The sequence below is a fragment of the Mus pahari genome, chromosome 2 (genome assembly GCF_900095145.1).
Source record: "Mus pahari chromosome 2, PAHARI_EIJ_v1.1, whole genome shotgun sequence".
Taxonomy (NCBI): Eukaryota; Metazoa; Chordata; class Mammalia; order Rodentia; family Muridae; genus Mus; species Mus pahari.
This window is the reverse complement of record NC_034591.1, coordinates 133,757,046-133,777,636: the sequence shown is the minus strand read 5'-3', so window position 1 is coordinate 133,777,636 and position 20,591 is coordinate 133,757,046. Positions and strand designations below refer to the sequence as shown.

At 51.9% G+C, this 20,591-nt stretch overlaps 1 protein-coding gene across 2 annotated transcripts in view; it reads left to right on the top strand.

Annotated features, from left to right (window-relative positions):
* The first annotated feature begins 9,547 nt into the window (after positions 1 to 9,547).
* The window catches only part of Ret (ret proto-oncogene), a 42,648-nt gene continuing 31,604 nt past the window's right edge, over positions 9,548 to 20,591 (top strand). For both annotated transcript variants that reach the window (XM_021189774.1, XM_021189777.1), the window contains exon 1: positions 9,548 to 10,230. In XM_021189774.1, coding sequence (XP_021045433.1) covers positions 10,158 to 10,230 — 73 coding nt within the window. In that variant the 5' untranslated portion in view covers positions 9,548 to 10,157. The remainder of the gene's footprint in view (positions 10,231 to 20,591) is intronic.

The following is a 20,591-nucleotide window of genomic DNA, read 5'->3' as shown; positions in this document are numbered from 1 at the left end:
TCAGATCGGTTGAGCAGTCTCCTCTGCCACACACCTATGTCAATGATGTGTTTCTCTACCATAGGCCCCAAGGCCACTGGGCCGATCACAGACCATGAGGCAAAGTAAAATGTTCCCCCTTTCAGCTATTTTAGGTATTTTGTAATAGCAGAGAGAGCAGACTATCTCCTGAGCTTGTGCTTGGGTGACCTCCCTGGTAAAACAGATCCTGTCACCGTGTGGAGGTGCTGTGATCTGATTGGGTCAGAGGCTCCCCTGGATTCCAATGTACTTACCAGCCTGGCTGCTGCTTTTTCTAGAGGACAGGATTCCCAAAGATGCACCTCTCAGACTGAGCTCCCTCAACTCATGCAGAGTCAGACATATGTAATCAAACCCCGAGCCTTTAGGATCTGGAGGATGTTGATAAATAACAAACACAAGCAGGTAAGCAGGCGATGCTCCCCCTGCACCCCAAGGCTGTGTATCAGCCCCACAGATCAGCCCCTTCCCTCAATCCACACACAATTCCTCAAAGCCCAGAAGATAGACACACTGTCTAGGGAGCTGCTTCTGAGACACCATGGCAGGGGGCCATTGCTGCGAGTAGTGTCTATAAAGAGCCAGCTGCATCCATGGGCCTGAATTCTGCAAGGAAGTCCATGAAGAGATGAGATCACTGAGGGACAGGGCAGACCTGAGGACAGGGAGAGCCAGATCTGGTTCTGTTCCAGCCCTCCAGCATCCGTTGCCTCATCGCTTGCCCCAGAAAGCCAGATGGTTGGTCACACATGATGCCGTTAATGAACGATCTCTGGAGACCCTCAGTGGGGAGTGGAAGACTGGGGCAGAGTGAGCATCTGAGGCAGCGCTTGATGACTAGGCTGGGGGTGGGGTGGGGCAGCGGGCAGGGGAGCAAAATATCCACAGAGATGCAAAACCTACGACAGATTTCCTCAGTGGCAACTGCCAGAGATGCTGTCAACATGACTTCGGGTGTAAGAGAACACACTTGAGGGAGGTAACGTGTGTGAAGCTCCTCACCACCATCAACGTGGACTCTCTGAATAAATGTTTCTCCAGCACTTAGGAAGGGGTCCCAGAAATTAGTAGAGAAACGTTTGGCCTTCTCTTCTGTTCCCCACCAATGACCTGCTAAGAGCCCCATCACAACCCTGGGCTTCCTCTCCTCTCACATTCCTGCCTGTATGTTCTCTGCCAGGCAGATTCTGGGGCCATAGTGCCCCACCTCCTCCTGGGCTGCAAAGGTGTACCTATCAGGAACCTGCCCCAGAAAGTGGTTACAGCACGGGCCACCTGGTGCATATCTCTTGATAAAATGCAAGTTCGGATCCAACTCCAAAATAGCACCCACACCCTCACATACAGCTCCTGTCATGGACGGGTTTCAGAGAACATAGCCACATGGGAGGGTATTACTACCCCCACACATGTCTCACCTAAGCTGGGCACAAGGCAGCTCAGGACCTGACAGAGCCCAGGATGGGCAGGTAGAGGCCCATATCTAAGCCATAAGAGCAACTTCCAGACATGATTGCATCTGACCTTCTTGAGGCTCCTGTCTCTGGCGCAGGGCCCATGGTGAGCTCAGCTCCGTCATACTTCTGGATTCCGTTGTAGAGAAGTTTGTAAAGCGTCCAATCTACAGAAAATTGCCAACTTCCGGAATCATCGGAAGCCCCCAGAATCCCCTTGTACGGAGAGCCCTTTTCATCTCTAATGACCATTTGTCTAGCCTCCTCTCTGGGGATGCAGTAGGCTGGGGAGGGGAGCTTCCTTGAGCCAACAAGATACTTCCGGCCTTCGCACTCAGGTTTCCAAGAGACCGCCCAGCCTAACCTTGCTGGCCTGAGGCCTCCAGAACTTTCCTGAACATTCCTCGCTTGAGCAATCCCATCCTGAGTCAAATCCCAAGGGAACCTGGAGAGGGTAGGCCCCTCCCCTCTCAGAGGTGGCTCTGAAAGTTTAAAGGGCCAGGGGAAAAGCATTCCTGAGCTTTTTAGAGTCTCCACAAAACACTTCCTGATGTCTGCCTGACACTAAAAACCTATTAAAGTCGTAAACTTCTCCTGCAGAACGGGCTTCTCAAAAATGTATTTATCTAAAGGGCATCTGTGTTTGGTCTCTAACACAAATGCTCCAAATGTCGGGCCCCAGGTGATTTATTTGGGGCGCTTTGTTCTCCTCCTGCCAGAGCTCTTTCAGCTCCAGACCCTCGGTTTCTTGGCCCCTCTGCTCCTTCTGCTCATGATTAGGCTTGATCTGCTCTGAGGGGCAGCCCAGAGGGGGTGGGCACAGGGGGCATCCTGTGAGCATCCGCTGGGAACTGCAGAAGATGGACAGGGGCTACCGCTCCAGGGCCACAGCCACAGCACAGAGCCCACCTGCCAGCCTGCCAACCCGATCACATTTCTCCGTTCCCAACCAAGCCAGCCTCTCTAGAATGCCAGCCATGCTCGATGTGGGACCATGAGCTATGTATGAGTCCTTGCTAGGTACTGAAGTACATGGGATGCTGGACATTCACCGTTAACAAGCCACTGTCCCCACAACACACAAATGTAGACCAGAGAACATGCAAGTAACGTTTGTACCACGTAAAACATAAGAACCGGGTGCCCATTGTCATTTCAAGACTGCGCCCCTCCCCCTGCACCTTCCCCCCCAGGGATTGTAGGTCAGTCAGCCCAGCACATTCAGGCTATGCTGCTCATGGGGTCTCATTCGGTCTCTGCTGGGCATCTGAGCAGGAGCTGACTTCTGAGTGATAAAGAGTTGAACATAGAGGGGGTCCAAGAATAGAAAAATGGGGGGGGCAGTGCTGGGGAGCCCCTGTACATTGAGGAGCTAGGAGGGCTTTCCTCAGAGGGGAGATGTGCTAAGATCCCAGCCTTGGTGAACAGGCCCTCATGCCTCAGGCTACAGCACCACAGGCACAGAGTCAGTCCCCTGACAATCCTTCATTACAGCATCTTAATATGCATGGACTCATCAGCCCCTTTACAAAGAGGCCCTGGAGAGCAGGCTCTGCTGGGGCTGCACTCACTATGTTTGCTGGCAGTGGGAGAGATTTCAGAAGGCTGTGGAGGCGGGGACTCTGCCTAGAGGGGAAAATAGGATTCCCCCGGGGGGCAGATGCCTAGAGTGGACTCCCATGATGCTATCCTTCTCCCTGGGGCTTTGGCATCTTCAAGCTATCAGCGCCCACAGAGCAAAGGCTGCCAGGGCAGTCCACTGGCGCCACCACAGAACTCCTCAGCACCACATTGCTTCTCTGCTTCTCCACTGGCAGAGATTAGGCCAGAAGCCCAGCTTGCCTCCATGAATCCTAGGGGAGAGGCTGAGAAGGTGGTTTTGTTGTTGCTGTTGACGTTCTGGTTTTGTTTTAGAGTCGTGCCATCCGATAAGGATACTAGCCGCATGTGGCTATTTCATTTTACATTATTTTCAGTTCAACACTGTCAAAATTTCAGCCTTGTGTCGCCCCGCCACATTCCAAGTGCTCAGAGAGCACAGAAGGGAACCTAGCCATCATGGTAGCACCTTGTTTCAGTGGGCAAAGCTCTTTCAGGCTGTGGGCTGGTCTGGCCATGGCTGGTGAGCAGGAAGGGCAGTGTATGGTCCATGGAAGATCAGTGGCATCGTAAGGAGCCCTGAGCAGACATCCCTGCAGCTAGAGTTGGCGCTAAGAGAAAAGCAGTGATAAATGGGAGCTCCTGGAGTGTATTTATGGCTTCGGAACTGAATTGCAGAGGAACCTGGGGACTATAGGCAAGTCAACACAGTCCCTGGTCCTGTTTACAAACAGAGGGCTAAGAGTCACAGGGGACTGTGCATTGGTTGGACTGGGCTCCCTTGACCAGCAGCCCTGATTGGCTTGCAGCACTCCTGTCCCCAGCTCATGGCTGCTACCATGTGTGCAGCATGCAGGCAGTGACCCTGTTTGTGCCCACAGGCCTGAGCTAACTGCGGGACAACGTGTCCCACATCTGGAAGTGCAGCCCACAGAGATGCTGGTTAAGGACGGCCTACAAAGCCATTACAGGGCATTAAGTCAGTGGACTTCTGATTCGTCCATGTTCCAAAACCACAGCAGGCGTTTTTTGACTCTGAAAGGTAGAAACTCTCAGAGGCCAAGAAGAATGCTGGAGATCCAGAGTGAGGACAAAGGCTGCAGAAGGTTCTGTCCCTTCCAGATACTGTGGGAAATCCAAGCCATTGGTGTTACACTTCCTGGTGTCTACAGGGCAGTGCTGTACCCCCAGATTCAGCTTCTTTGCCCAAAGTCACTTACCCCACATCCCCAAGCCTGAAAGCCACCTCCCTGTATCCCTTCCTAGTTCACACTCCAATGAACATGCAGCTGTCAGCTCAGGGAGTGTCCAAGAGAAATAGCATGGAGTGGGAACCTTCACTTGCTTCACCGTAGTGTCTCTGGTTTTGGAAAATGGTACCTCTGATGTTGTAAGTACCCAGTAAATAAGTGCATTTTTAACCTCTAGTGGAAAATGCACAGATTGAGTGAAATGTAGCTCCCCACTGCCTGCAGGATGGACTGAGTCCCCTGCCCCTGTCCATTCTAAGAGACCGAGCCAGGGTTGCCATGTCTGGTCTGCGGTCCTGGACCTGTGGCTCCTGAAGACCACGAGGGTTGGGTTCCTGTTCCCGACCTGAGCATCCTTGACATCTCTAGATGCTCCCACACCATGGTCCTGAAGGATCCCATAATACCAAGTGTTTACACTATCTCCAGTTTATCCTTGCAGGGTCCATGATAGCATAAGGCAAATACTGAGGATGCTAGCAATCTGGGCAGGACATTAGGACCACTGAATCCTGTTGAATGGCCTCTTCCTCCAGCCTCAGCGCCCTGCCACAAAGTCACCACCTCTGGGTCCCCTAGCATAAAGCCCTCTGTCTCTGCCCTTCTACAGAATACTTCTACCCAGTCTCACACACACACACACACACACTCTGCACTAAAGACCAAATCTAGAAGCATCATCCATCGCTCCTGAAGGCTTAGCTATTTTAGCCTGAAACTTGAGGAGCTGGAGATAGGTTTTATGATGATAAAGGTAAGCTTAATTTTTCATTTACCTTCAGCTAATAACTGACTGAAAATAGGCCTTCCTGTGCTTCCCGAAGGCAAGGGAAAGGAAAATGCTTCCTGGTGACAGGACAATTTGTCAGAAAGTTATGAGTGAGTTCAGCATTGCTGTATAGGAAGTGTATATTGAACAATATGACACACTGGCTTCTAATTGCTTCTGCCTTTCTGATCAATAATACATGTTTTCAAAAAGCCTTCTGTTTGCATTTACACAATGGACGGTAACTACTGCAAAGGATCCATTAAGACCTATTTTAAAAAGTGCATTCTTAAAAAACTTGTCTAAATCTGCATTACAAGGCAGATTATGAAACTGCCTTGGGAGACGTTTTTCTAAAAGGCATTCAGGCCGTTTCTGCTGGACTTGCCAACTAAGCTCGCTGCCCTCTCCATGGCTTGCTTGTAAGCCAGAAAGCTTTCTCCATAGCTCCATATGATGCGTTGAGATGCGGTCAAGCCCGAGGCCTCCACAGTGGCCAGCTATGCCCTCCACCAAGGCACAGAACGAGCTGATGCCCGGTAGCTCAGGTAGGTGCAGTCACAAATCCACCTGCCACTCTTGAAACTCAGCTGAAGTGGCAAGGGATGGGCTCTGGGGTTCTGGGGCTCTTTCCTTTCATACCTGTGGGTCAGAAGACCTGGAACCTATGACTTATCTAAGAGGGTGGAGGACTGTCGTTAGCCCTGGCAGTCCAGGTTTGCGTTTGACTCAGTAGGTTCCTACCTGGGTGGGTGGGAGACCCGGAACAGAGAGAAGCAGGCACATGGGAGGAGGGGCCATCAGGCTTTATAAGCTACCTTAGCAATAGCTTCTGGGATCTTTGGCTTTATACTGCTATAGCTGACAGGAATAGTCATAATGACAAGGTCTACTCACAGGGACTGTAGTGGGCCCCGACTAAGAGCTCTCTCCCAGGCAACAGGGGGAGAAGGAACTGCTTCCCAGGAGACCCCAGACTGAGACAGAGAAGAACCTAAAAGATAAAGAAAAGCACCCATCCTCCACTGAGCCTATCCATATAGGAGCACTTAAGCTCAAAACAGCACTGCTAGGCAGTTGTCTTGATGGACCAAGGCAGGGGAGGACCCTCTGGAAGATATTAAACAATTTAGTCAACCTGGGTTGACTTAGGCTGGGTGAAAAGACCAGGATGGGATTCCTCTAGGGGAAGGGAGGAGGCATGGGGAAGGAGGAGAGGGGAGGGGGAAAGGAGTACCCCACAGGAGGAACATGTGGAAATGGAGTCAGTCCCGTTAAGGGAGGCTTTGTCCAGTCCCCAGCCTCAGATACGAAGGTCTCCTCTGCTGCTTGCCTTCATGGGGTACGGTTCAGGCCTTGGGTATCTATCTAGTCAGGCTCCTAGAGGTACAAGAAGAATGTCTTCTCATAGACAGACTGAAGTCTCATCTACAAATGTCTTTAATGGGTGCCGAGGCCGGCAGCCAGACAGGATCTCCAGAGGCCATACATAGGACATCCTTTGGCTACACTCTGCCAATCCAAGTCAGGTAGCCTGTGAATATGTTAATGGTTTAGCATGGTTAATGAGGAGGTACACCGACTTACCTCCCCTGTGGTATCCTCAGAGGTAGCTGTTGGGCAAGCTTTTCTTCCTGCGGCTCTCTGGAGGACAGCCAACAGCAGACAGGGAAGCAATCTATGGAGGAGCAATAGCTCAATGCCCCACTGGGGTAGTGGAGTGCAATGGGGAGAGCGTGCTGAGTAGTACCCCCAACAGGGTCACAGAATCTGTGCTTCCAGCTACTGTGTCACACTGCCTACAAGGGAAGTGCCCATGTCCACTCTGAGGAACCTTCCCTTCCAGTGCTTCCCCATCTGAGTTGTACTCTGGACTTATGACACCTCTTGGAAGGCCCCAAGGGCCATGTTCCCGTCCCTGAGCTGAACTTTCTTGATACCTCCGGACATCCCTGTGCCTAGACCACCACATTCCTAGAGCACCCTCTTTTCTGCTGGAGCAAGACTCAGGTAGAGGGCTCCAGGTAGGCTTCACATACTCAGTACTCAGAAGGCATGTGCGACCTCCCACTTTCTACAAGGACAACACGTGAGCTGCCTACCTGTCAACTCCCCACGGCCATCAGTCAGCTTCTGTGGGCCAATGACACAACCGGCTGGGAGAGGTGGAGCTGCATAGGTGCCAAGATCAAAACACAAGTTACATCACTCCGGGGCAGCAGCCTGCACCACAGCCTCTTGGGGGATTCTGCTTTTTAGATTACGTACAGGTAGTGGCTTGGTGGTAGGACATCTGCCTAGCATGCTTGAGGATCTGGGTTCAATCTCTACTATCATTTTTTTTTTAAGAAAAAAAAAGAAAGGAAGAAAGAGGGAAAGAAAGAAAGAAAGAAAGAAAGGAAGGAAGGAAGGAAGGAAGGAAGGAAGGAAGACAAAGTATCTCTGTGGGTGAAACTTAGCTCCTATCAGACTAGGCCTGCCTCTAGGTCCTAGAGCACTTGTGACCTTGAGTGGGGGAAGGTTGGTGTCAAGGTCAAGTTCTGGGGAACCAAGGCAAGACAGTGGTTATGACTTTACTGACCATGTGCTCGGTGCTGACATTGAGTTCTATCTACATATGTACTCACTTTTATAGAGTAAGTCCTCTCTCTGGGAGGAAGATGTCTACAGCCGGGGAAACTGAGGTTCAGAGCAAATAGATTATGAAGAGTCAAAAAATAGAAAGAAAAAGAAAAGGAAAAGAAAAATAGAGCCTCACGCAGACTCTAACCTTCCCCAGAGAAGAAAAATAGACAGGAGCAAAGAGTGGGGCTTCCAAGGTGACTCACAGGCTAAGAGACCTTTGAGCCTGGCCTCAAACCTGCCCTAGGGACAGCCATTTCCCCTCCCCTAGAGGAAACTCCCTCCTACCACGCTCAGATTCTGAAAACTGAGTTAATACCTTGGGCCGTGTGGAGCAAAGTTTGGGCCTCCCATGTGGTCTTCAATGGCAGCCGGCCCAGGCCTTCCCTCTGATCCAGCTGCTGCTGTCTCTGTACCTGGGCATGCACATAGGAGGGTAAGCTATGCCCTCAGGTAGGTAGGTGTCCATGGATCTGAACATGGCGGCATGCAGGCATGCATGCATATGTGTGTCTAGGGGCTCGCATAAAAGTCCACTCAAGATCTTCAGAGGAGAGAGAAATGTCCCCACCATGCTACCTGGACACTCCAGGTTGTGAGGCTTGAGGAACAGACAAAAGGACTCTTGCCTGTGTCCTTAAAATGGCCAGAGTTCATCCCCGTGTCAGTGAAGGAGGTATGAAAGTGAGGCTGGTTGGAAGAGTGGACCAGAGACCTCTTTTCTTTTTACATTCTATTGGGAAACAGCCACAGGAACCCAATTGTAGGGAGGGAAAAAAAAAGTGCCTCCCTTTCACCTTCCTATTCAGGTCCCTTCCTTGGGCACAGGCCCAAGTGATAACTCCAGGGATCCAGTGTATTAGCACCTTGTGACTAATTCCAGCCCCATAACCCAAGGCCAGTGATCTCAAGGTGCCTCTTCCAGGTTAGAAGGCTGGCTGGTGGTCTGGATACCCACCGATCGGCAGGCAGGCTCTGAATAAGATCTCAGCTGGCCCGGTCCCAAGCCAGCCTATGTCTTGGCAGCTTCGGCTCCTGCCTGCGAGGGTGACTTCACTTTGACTTCATATCTGCAGAGTGATGTACAGAGATTGCTTATTCAGCCCTGAGCTCAGCCCGGCAGGAGGGTGGGGCTCTGCATACTGAAGGAGAGGAGCAGCTGAGCCCCTCCCCAGGCTCAGGTTCCAGGTTCCGGGACCTGTTTGTTCACTCCAAGGTCCTACAGGCGTCTGTTTTTCTTTCCTTCCATTACTAGTTGCAAGCCATGCTTCAAAAAGCAGCTAGGAGTAGGGAGAGCTGGGTTTTCCCCACAGGCATCTAGAGCCTGCTTCCGACCTTCTATTTCCTGCCTAGAGGCTCCCATATCAAGGGTAAATATATTTAGCCATAATTTGGGGAGGGGAGAGTTCGATTCTTCTGGCAAACTTCTCTTTTCATCCTTCCCAACACCCCTGTAGCCGCTGCTCTCTCAGTCAGTTCACATCCTAAGAGCTCTTCTATTTGGTGGAATAAGCGCATTCAATTCCCAACACTGCGCCAGACGACGACGGTAGCAGGTCTCTTTGAAAGGTGTGCAATTAGCCAGTGTCTTGGTCCTATTGGTTGTACCGGTCCTGGGAATCACAAACAAGCCCAACAGGACCCCCAACCCTCTTCACCACAGGATATATTGTACACTGGAAGCAGGCTCTCTGTCCCTCTTTCTCTTGGTCAGGGCTCCTCCCCTCTTCCCGCCTCTAACCCCAGAAGAAGCTGCAGGCTCCAAACGCGCTTCTCACTCCCGCCCCCTTGATAAATGGCGGAGGATGCTCTCCGCGTCCAGAGACTGGAGGGACTTCATTCTAGGCTCTGGGTCTCTTTGCGAGTATAGGTGACCAGTTGGCCCAGACGCCGAATCTTCTGTGTTGCTCTTTCTGGGCGGCGGGAAAGGACTAACAGAAACAGCAAGCGAGACGCACGGGGTGAGAAAGTGGCTATGCCGGCAAATGATCATGGATCCAGGTTACCTTTAGTAGACCAGCACCCGCACCACAACCTACACGCACCCAGCTCCGACCCGCCCTCATCCCGAGAGGAAATCGAGGCTCCCCCAGCAGTCGGGTGCAGCCCCACCTTGCCCTACACTGTACCTGGAGCCCCGCCCCTCCACACACACCCGCACCCCTGGTCCCGCCCCTCTCGCTGCCACTCCCTCTGCGCCCTGCCCTGCCCCAGTCCGCTCCCCGGGCGCAGGCAGCGCAGGTCTCTCATCAGTACCGCAACCGGAGCCGTGCAAGCAACAGCAGAGAGCGGCTCCAAGTCTGCAGCTGGGAGTCGTGCCCGGACGCAACGCGCCCGCAGTGCCCGCTGCGCCCGGGCTGGCATGGGGAGGCCCGGTTGAGCGCCGCACCCCACCGCCGAGACCCGCCCGCTCCTCAACCGCGGCCCTCGCGCGCACGGGCGATGGCGAAAGCGACGTCCGGCGCCGCAGGGCTGGGGCTGAAGCTGATTTTGCTACTGCCGCTGCTTGGAGAAGGTGAGTCCTACGGGCTGCAGGGACGGTAGGGACCGGGGCGAAGTTAGCGCTGCGCGCCGAGCTGGGAAGCTGACGCGCACAGAAGCGCGCTTACATTGGCTGGCACCGGCCGGCTGCGCGGCTGGCGGGCCTCCGGGTCTGGGAACCGGGTCGCTGCGGCTAGCTGCTGCGCTTGGGCCACTGGCTGGGCGGGGCTCGGCTCGCCTTGGGTCCGTGCGAGTTGCAAGCCGGGCAGAGAAGACTGCTCCGCCAAAGCCGCAGCTGAGCATCCCAGGCTGGTCGCGTTTCCAGCCGCGGCCGTATGCCCGGGCGAAGCGGACAGATCTTGTCGCCTTTGGGGAGCAGCTGCGAGCGGACGGGGTAGGCAGCCCTGGGAAGCCCACTACTTGAGCCAGCGCTTGAAGACTACAGCGCCGAGATTTTCATTTCTGTTCTTGCTGTAGCTCCGTTCTTCTGGCTGAAGGGTGCTGAGGCAATCTTTAGTAAAGGTTATTTTTCTGGTGTGTGTTTTTGCCGCCCTGATCTTTAAAAACCTAAAAGCCTGTGTGCCCCCCCCGCCCCCCGCGTGTCTTCGCCGAGAGATCTGAGCTCTGCCCCACAGTTGAGAGTCCTGTGTCCCATGCTATTCCGCTGGAGCACCTGAAAATGTGGCTTTTGGAGGCGTAATAGGGTCCAGGGCTGACAATTAGTTACCCAGCGCTTTGGGCCCCTCCACTCGGGAGTCGAGTGTGGTGATGGGCTGCCAGCATCATGCACACATAGGCGCCCCTCATTAGGTGTGGCCTTTCAAAGGCTGGTCACTGCCCTCGCTCCTATACCCTGACCAAATGAACCCCAAGGATACAGGATATTGACCCCGTTGGCTGCACATTTTACTGTCCTTCAATCTACCCTAACTTGGTTACCTCTGGAAAATATATGTACCAAGTTTCCCTCTGATAACAGAATTGACCCCAGGCCACCCCACTCCCATTCCTTACAAAAGGTTTGCAACCTTCGGGAACAGGCAAGACTGCTCACCTTGCCTCTAGCTCAGAGTCGTGTGAAGACGGGGTTCACTGACCAACCAGGGACTGCATTCGCAGGCCTCCAAGTACTGCAGAAAAGTATGGAGAGAGGAGAAGATAAAGGCCTTATCGTTCCTGAGGGGAGGGGGGAACAGATTGAAGTGTCAGTTCCTGGGTCCTGAGGTGCTGTGGGGCACAGTGCTGCAGAGGGTCATAGGCCCCAAGGCTGTGTAACAAATACAGAGCTTGACACTGTGCCCCGTGTCATCAGGTTTAAACTTCACAGGTATGCAGGAGTAAACCAGGAAGATGTGTGCTGAGCAACTTCCCCTTGACCCACCTAGCCCTGAATCTAGTGAGGTCCCCAGCGGTGTAAGGGACCCATCTCAAGGGTCTGGCCTGTGGCATTTGGCCAGGCAGAGAGGGAGATTTCTATGTGAAACCTCTGGCTCAGAATCAGGTGGCCACAGACAGCTTATAGAATCCAGGACTATGAGCCCCTGTTTTAAACCCACACCCTTCTGGGTGGCCAAGAATCCATAATAGAGGTCCAGAGAGGGGCGCGGCAGCCTCATACCCAGGAAGAAGTCATTGGGGTTTGGGGGAAGCCCTCTAACCTGGACTCTGGTGCAGCTGTTGTGACACACTCATCGATCTGCTCCCAAACTGCCAGTAGAGAGCTCGGGTGCGGTTCCTCAATAGGATTGGGAGCAGCATGGCCTCCGGTGCCCTCTTGTGGATACAGTGCTCTAGTGGTTGGGCCTGATGCCCACAGTTTTGAGTGGGTTTTGTGTGGGTCTGTAGAAGGAAGGGAGCCTTGTTCACGAGACTCACCATGCTCTGATTTCAAGTTACTAATCCATGCTCCCACTCCTCCTCACAAGTCATGCTCAAGAGACCTGTGGATAAGAATGGTCTGGTTCCCTTTTCACCCTGTTCTAAACACCCCACAGGTAACACAGAACTGTGTCACGCACCCCCTCATTTTCCCATCACTGTCGGGCCCAGTGTCCTGGAACTAGACATTGACAACCTCCTTCTGTTAACATTTTCTGGACTTTTCGCTCCTCCATACGGACACAACTTGACTGTGTGAATGAGGATACTGAATCACAGTATCTTGGTCTCCCCTACATGTCCCAGGGCTCCTGCCCCCCCCACCACCACCCCCAGCTACTTGTCAAGACTCCTGTCCCTCATCCCCTTGGCTTGGCATCTTGCTTAGTATCTCTAGCTCTGAGAACCAAAGGGTCTGTCACCATGTCATGGAGGGGCCCTTTCTGGACAGCCCTTCTGTGTAAGTGTGAGGGGAGCCATAATGGGTCGACATCACCCAGAGCTTTCCTTGTGAGTGAGCACTGGGGCCTGGTCCTCCCTGCTTCCCCTTTGTTTCTCCCTTCCTCCCTTCCCTTACTGAGCTCAGGGGACCCTGGAGATTTGTCCCAGTTCCCCAGGCTCATCCGGGCCCTTCTTTGTCTCTTTCCCTCAAGCTGTTGAGCCCATTCTCTGGGCTGGGCCAGCCAGGGAGTCCTGAGGGTGGGGCCTGAGAGCAGACAGCATGTAGGGAAGTGACTGAGCCCATTCACTAGATTGCCTTTATTTTGTAGAATTGCTTTAGGAATGGGCTAAGTAAATGACTTGTTTCCTTGGTGGTGTGAAGAAAATGGGATGTAGTCACCTAATGGGGTACTAATGGCCTTTTAGCCAGGGGAGGAGAAAACTAATTAAAAATTACAGTATCTGTGGAAATGGAGCCTGGATAGGAAAGGAAAGGGTGGCTAGAAGCTGCTACCTCCCTCGGGATCCTCTCCTGGCAAAAGACTCTGTCGATCCCCTTTCCTGCTAACACCAACAGCAGCTTCCCATGCCATACTGTTGATAACCCTGTAAGGTTTGTGGTCTTATTTTCCCATTTCACAGGTGAACAAACTGAGGTTCGCCAAATCTATAGATTCTAGAGCTCGTGGAGAGCTAAAGACTCCCCAGGTCCAGGTCTCTTGTCTTTAGCAAAGTCAGTGAGAGCTTGGTACCAGGAGAAGAGATGAAGAGCGATCTGGGAGAAGACAATGTTCCTGCCTGTCACACCACAGCAGGCCACTCATGTTTGACAGCAGGTGCTCTGAAGAAAGGCTGGACCAGATCTAGGAGTGACATGTGACATAGAGCACTGCCCACAGACGTGAGGCCTGAGCCTCTGTGGATCTGAGCAGAGTTCTCAGTGAGATGGTTTTGCCCTTGCTAACTGGCTGACCCTGGGAGTCTCCGGGGCTAGGAATGAGCTTTATTAGGTCTGGCTCTGTCAGAGCTGTCTCAGAGAGGGAGCCTTGTGTGCTCTAGGCATTATAAGAGGTTGTGTGTATAGTCAGAGGGCTGGTAGGGACAGGACACCCAAGGACTGTCCTTTGCACCGTGTCTGAAGGAAGCACCCTCCTTCATCAAGGTGCCGTGCTAGGGGGAGGGGCACAACCGTGTGCCCTCATCCAGATGGAATCCGCTTCCCTAGGGCACTGGGAAAGACCAATAAAAGCCCACTGTGTGCCCAGAGACAAGGGCTGACTAGGAGTGCAGCCTGTACTCAGTAATTCTTTGCTTCTGGATGAGTGGCCATAAGTGTACTGTAGAGGGATGGTGTGTGTGTCTGTGTGTGTGTGTGTCTGTGTGTGTGTGTGTGTGTGTGTGTGTGTGTTTTCCTGGGCCCATGCAAACATGCACACTTTTAGGGTAAGTCTGGCACTTGCCTGGCTGCTGGTCTCTTCCCTCAGTCCTCTTCCATCAGCTCTGCTTCCCTCTTTCCCTCCTTCCCCATTATTTTTCTGTATGAATGACTTGATAGTACTCATCAAAAAGATCCTTGAGTGTTGCTTTGCAAGAAGGAACTAACAGCAGAAGACACACCTAATAGTTATGGAGAGAGAGGGCGGGGGAGGAGAGGGGGTATGGTTCCGTTAGAGACAAGCAGCTGGAAGCAAGACAAGGGAACAAGGAATGGGGTGTTTGGCAGAGAGCCCTGGGCATGGACCACAGAGGAAGTGATGCCACGGGGGAGGGCTGCCTCTCTGGTCTGTGAGGAATGTCCTCTGTACCCTCTGATATGGGGGTATTTCACCCTAGGAAGCTGATGAGTTGGTACCGATGACTCCAGGCTGCCCCCATTCATAAGAGCACCCAGAGCTTTTTTGTCCAAGGAATCCAACGAGGCTGTGCTCTAACTCCTCTCAGACAACACCAGATCCTTCCTCTCCTGACAGGTCGCAGGATCCTAAAGAGCTCTGTGGCCTTCACCTTCTTCCTCCTTGTTTGCCCAGCTGTTTCCTCCCCCATCACCCACCTTCCTTCCTTGGCAGCCATGGAGAGGTCCCTGAATGGGCCTCCCAGCTGTGCGATTGATTGGAGGGTGCATCAGGGACCACACCCCTCTGCCTGAGAGACTGGCAGCAGGGGGCTGCTGTATTCTGCCAGCTCTTTCCCAGGCATGTCGGTGCCCCTTAGAAGGTGGCTGATGAGACCTTGAGGGCCACCGTTGAGGCTGCACCACCTGGGCGCCGAGGAGAGCAGGTGGCCAGCCACGAGCAAACACTTCTGTTTGCTTTTGCCTCATGGTTAGCTCCACTTAAGCAGAAAAGCCCAGATGCTAGGGCAGGTTAACTGTTCACCTGAGCAGGTGTGTGCCTGCCTGGTGAGCGGACAGTGGAGTCTTCTCTTCTTGGTGTCAGTGGTACCTAGTGGGCTCTGCAGCAAGAGGTACCAGTGGCCCTGTGGCCCAGGTCTTAGCAGATAGAGCCCCTTCATCCAGACTTCTTCCAGAGCTAGCAGAGACCCCTCTTTGTGGTCCCAGGCTTTTCCTCCTCTGTGACATGGAGTGCTGGAGTCTGTTCTTCAGGGCTGTCACTGAGAGCCAGTGTGATCCTAGAGCAGGAGAAAGGGATGCTGGACACTGTTCAGGAGATGAGGGATGCTAGATGGTGTTCATTGAAATCGATTCCACCCCCTCCTGTTCCTTAATGTTTTCACACTTGGATTCCAGGAAGGGAAAGATGGAAAACTTTACTGTCTTGAAACTTTTAAGGAACCAGAAAGTGCTTGGGAAGTATGTGCTGTGAAGAGAGTGAGAGGTGGAGATGGGCTGAATGTTTTAGACATTTTTGCAGCATGACTGGAAAAGATGGAGGCTGGGGCTGGGTGTCTGCGGGGGGGGGGGCTTTGTCTTCTCTACTCTTCCTTCTTGGCCCTCTTGCCTTATCCCGGGGCATCTGCACCATCGTGAAAGTCGTGAATCCATTCCAGCCTCCCAGCGGTCCAAGCAGGAACTGTGCCTGTGAGCTACCCTCTTCCCAGGCAGGATAGGTTAGCCCTTGCCAGGTGATTTTTTACCCCTGTGAGTGCCCTACCTGACTGTGACTCAGCACAGGTGCTCAGCTGGAGGTTGTCACCTTTGCAAAAGATTGCTCCAACAGATCCACAGAGCCTCAGAAAGTCTAGACCGAGGTGCATTTCAAATGTTTTCTTCCCTAGCCACACCAGTCTGTATCTACAGTTCTGGGCAAAAGATATCAGCCATATCTCTGTGACTTAACATGGGTACTCTACCTCTGTGACAGCTGACATGTCCTCATCTAGGAGTAGCCTCTCCCATGAGAAGCTGGACTCCTAGATCTGTGCACCTGGCTCCATGTACCGAAAGACCCGGAGATCTGTGGAGCCAGGCTCAGAAGGGCCTTGTGTCACTTCTTTCGCCTGTGTTGCTAAGATCAGAATCACATCAGAGAGCCCCCACTTCAGTACAGGGCAGTTCAGAGTACGTGTGTGTGGGGTGCATGCTTCTGGGGTGTAACTGTACACATTCTGGAGGTGATGTGTCTCCAGGTTTTGGACTCTTTATAGTTTGGTTTCTGTTGTTATGAGAAACACCACGACAACAAACGACATGGTGAGGAAAGGGTTTATCTTAACAGCTTACAGTCCATCACAAAGGGAAGTCGAGGCAGGAACTGAAGCAGAGACCACAGACCGATGCTGCTTACTGCCTTGTTTTCTGTGGCTCAATATTTATTTATTTATTTATTTATTTATTTATTTATTTATTAATTTATTTATTTATTAAATACAAACCAGATTATATCTCTAGGGGAGACACCACACAGTGGAATGGACTTCTCACATTAATCAAGAAAATTCCCTCACATACTTGCCTACGTGCCAACATGATGGTGGCATTTTCCCAGTTGAGATTTTTCCCTTCCTTAGATGACTCTAGCCTGTGCCAAATTGATAAACAAAACTAACCTAATCAGCCCAGACCCCATTCCCTAGCTTTTCCAAGTGGGCGTCTCTGCCTATTTTCCTGGGTGGTGCTTCAGATGTCTACAGCTATGGGTGTAAGTAAGGCAAGTGACCGTTTATTGAAATTGCCTCTTTAAAAACCTTTTTAAATGAAACTGGCTTAGCATAAGGATAACTATTTTTTAATAGAATGGTGCAGTAGCATTTAGGCTACCCCAAGGTGTCCAGGAGGCATCTCTGTAGTTCTGTCACATGCTCATTACCCACAAAGGATACCCCATATACCCCATAAGCAGCTGTCCCCCCACTCTCCATGTACCTGCCTCTGGTCACCGTCAGCGTGCTCCCCTCTTTAGATCTGCCTGTTCTGGGTATTTTATGTAAATAGTGCAGTGTGTGTGGTAGGTCCGGTGAGAGTATATCTTCATTGTAGCTCACATCAGTGTGCCATTCTTTTTTTTATGATATAATATATTCTTTATTTTTTTATTAGATATTTTTCTTTATTTACATTTCAAATGCTATCCTGAAAGTCCCCTATACCCTCCCCCCACCCTGCTCCCCTACCCACCCACTCCCACTTCTTAGCCCTGGCGTTCCCCTGTACTGGGGCATATAAAGTTTGCAAGACCAAGGGGCCTGTCTTCCCAATGATGGCCGACCATGCCATCTTCTGCTACATATGCAGCTAGAGACACAAGCTCTGGCGATACTGGTTAGTTCATATTGTTGTTCCACCTAAAGGGCTGCAGACCCCTTCAGCTCCTTGGGTACTTTCATTCTTTCAGAGTAATTCTCCATTTGTTTGGCTTTGCCACATTTATGTATCTATTCTCTGGATCCGGAGGTGGGTTTTCCTGTTGTAAACAATGTTTCCAGGCATGTCCTCAGAATCCTGCTGTTCAAGGCTTGCTTGCAGTTCTCCCAGGAGTGAAAACTTAAGGCTTTGGTGTTTGTTCCCTGAGCAGTTGTTGCTCTGCTCCTTCCCAGAGGCAGGGTCCAGTTCAGCAACGTTGCTTTTCACCCCATGTTCTCTCCTGCTCTCACTGGTTCCTGTTGTTATTTTTGCAGCCTAGCCTTCCCAGTGGGCTCAAAGTGGTATTTCATTGTGGTTTTGGTTTGAGTTTCCCCTAAAGATTAGTGATCCAGTCGGAAGACGAGACAAGCGTCTGTTTACACACTCATTGGCTAGTTGTGTGTATTATTGGACAAGAGCCTTTTCAGAGCCTTTGTCTATTGTGCCTATTACATTTTTGACCACTCATACATGTATGTAGTGCATTCTGTTTACTAATCCACCATCCTCTCTTTTTCTCCCGCACACCCCTGTCACCACAACACTCCACAGGCCCCTTTCCTGTGTTCTTGGCTTTTTGTTTTGTTTTTCTGATGTACAGATTTTAACGAGGACCTTCTGTGAGGCCATGGATTTAGAAGTATCCATTGGAACCTGTGGACTTAACCACAGGAACTTTTCCCTCTCTGGGAACCTATCAGTAGCCAGTAATCACTCAACAGGGAGGGCTAGGGCCCCTTGAGCTTGCTCCATCACTGGCTGTTGACATATGGACTTCTGCAGCCCCAGCGTGGGCATGCGCAGCTGCAGTTAGATCATGTTTGCAATGACTGTATCATGCCATGAGGGTAAAACCTCTGGGCCCTTCTCCCTTTCTTCCAGATCTTACATTCTTACGGTTCCCTCTTCCATGGTGTTGCTTGGACCCTGCAGATCCCAGTATAAATGTCTTACTCAGGGTCGAACACCTTTGGCCATTTTTAATTGAGTGCCTTTACTTACTATCAGGCATGGCTTCGAGGGTACTTCATCCAGTAGCACCAGCCACTTAAGAGAAGCCTCTTGAGAAGACACTGAAGTGTTAATATGGATGGATGTTGAGACTCCACTGAACACGGAGTGTCTGCATTTCTCAGAAAAACGGGACTCTTGCATGTGTCACGTTGAGCACAAATGTTCCAGAAACGAAGGTATCACAGCGAGTGCAGGAGAAGCAGATGTTCTAGAACCTCCCTGTCAAAGGGGAAGATGCTGGAAACCAGTGGCCCATCCCACGCCCAACAAGGAAACTGGCAGCCCGGGAAGCCAGGGCTGCCCTCTCACTCTGCCTCTATCTAGACTAAAAATAACTGGGCCGATTGGTCTAAGTTGATTACAGTAATTGCTACTGTGATGTCATGCTGCTGGCCAGAGCTGTGTTGCAGGGCCGACAGCTTGTGCGGAGGCAGCGGTCTCCCTTCTGCGTTCCCACTCGGGGTTTGCAACGGGAGATAGGAAGGTCCAAGGTCCAGGAACCAGTGATGGGCCTCTCCAGCTCTGGTGTGCTCTGCCATCCAGGGACCCAGGATTCCAGCGTGTTTGGCTCTGGGTCCTTGTGGAGTTGGAAACGGCTCCTGTGAGGTTCCCAGATTCTAGCCCTCCACTGTACCCAAGATCAGATGTTTAGGACTTCTCTATGGGCCATCCTGCCTTTGTTAGTGTTTCTCTTGCTTCAGTGAAACATGACCAAAAAGCAAGTCCGGGAGAAAGATGTTTATTTGGTCTCCACTTCCACATCATAGTCCCTCACTGGAAGAAGCCAGGACAGGAACCCAAGCGGGGCTGGAACCTGGAAGCAGGAGCCATGGAGGGATGCTGCTTACTGGCTTGCTTCCCCTGGCTTGCTCAGCTTGCTTTCTTGTAGAACCCAGAACTGCCAGCCTAGGGATGGCACCATCCACAATTGTCTGCCCCCCCACCCCCCATCGATCACTAATTAAGAAAATGCCTTACAGCTGGAACTCATGGAGGCATTTCCTCAGCTGAGGCTCCTTCCTCTCTGATGGATCTTGCTTGGGTCAGGTTGACACACAAAACTAGCCTGCATCCCAAGAAGAGGTTGTCTGCTCCTGCTCAGAGACTGAAGTGGTCTCCTTCCTCCTGCTGCAACACCTCAGTGTTTGATGAGCACACACTGAACTTCCAGCTGACTTCCCAGCATCCCCCTCACCCAGAACAGATCCCTGCACTACATCTACCTTAGGACCTGTCCCTCTCTACACCCACACAGAAGCAGGAAGGACGCTGTATCTAACTACAGCCTCCACTGTCTGACATGTTTGGTCCTGGGACTTTGTGGGTGCAAGGGGGGATCCACAATACTCAGTCAGTTCCCCTGTGTCCAGAGAGGTTGGGCTCATGAGAACTTAACATTGGATTCTGTACTTTGGTGTTCGCTCCATGCCAGAACCCCTGGTGCGATGGCACCCCGAGCAAATTCCACCTGACTTCACCTTCCTGAGCCCTCACTTTGTTTTGGGATGCCTGCCCAGACTCCATCTCACTGAAATATTAAGAAGCCAGTTTATAAATGCCAAAGAAACTTCCAGGGGGCCTGGGTCTTTTTGAGGAGAAACTGGGAAGGCGTGGCAGAATCTCCGCGGTGGCACTTTCAGCCTGGTTCTGCAGGCATATAAGTGGATGGCCCTGGGTCCCTGGGACTCTGTGACCTGGTTTCTCGCAAGCACTACATGAACAGCTGTCACTGAACAAAGCCTGGGCCAGACTCTGGCTGGGTCCTAAATAACTCTGTGGCCCGGGGCCATTCTCTGTCTTGGTTTATTGCTCAGTAAGACAAGGATCCTAACATCCATTAGTGTTTTGATGTGCTTAAAATGGCCGATAGAAATCCCATTGAATGGAAGGTGAAGCAAGGGGCGTTGGGATGGAGTGTTAAAAAAGAGCTTGTGGGATGGCCACTCAGCTTGTGAATGTGTTCTGCGTCATGGTGCTCTGTTGGTTATGTGGGGGAACAGCTGCACTGTCCAGAGTCATCGGGGTCAAAGCTGCTGGGACCTTGGCCCGGTTGCAGCAGCAACAGCTACTCAGGGCTATAAAGCACTAGAGAGAGCCCTAGAGCCAAAGAGGCCTGGTCACTCATACACGCTCATCCCCAGGCCACTTGGGTGGCCAGGCCTCATCCTAGGAAAGAAATTAATTGTAACCTAATTGGCAGTTTCCTTTGTATAGAAGCCGGAAGGAACTGCCAGCAAGACCCACGATTAAGTCAGTAGCAGCTG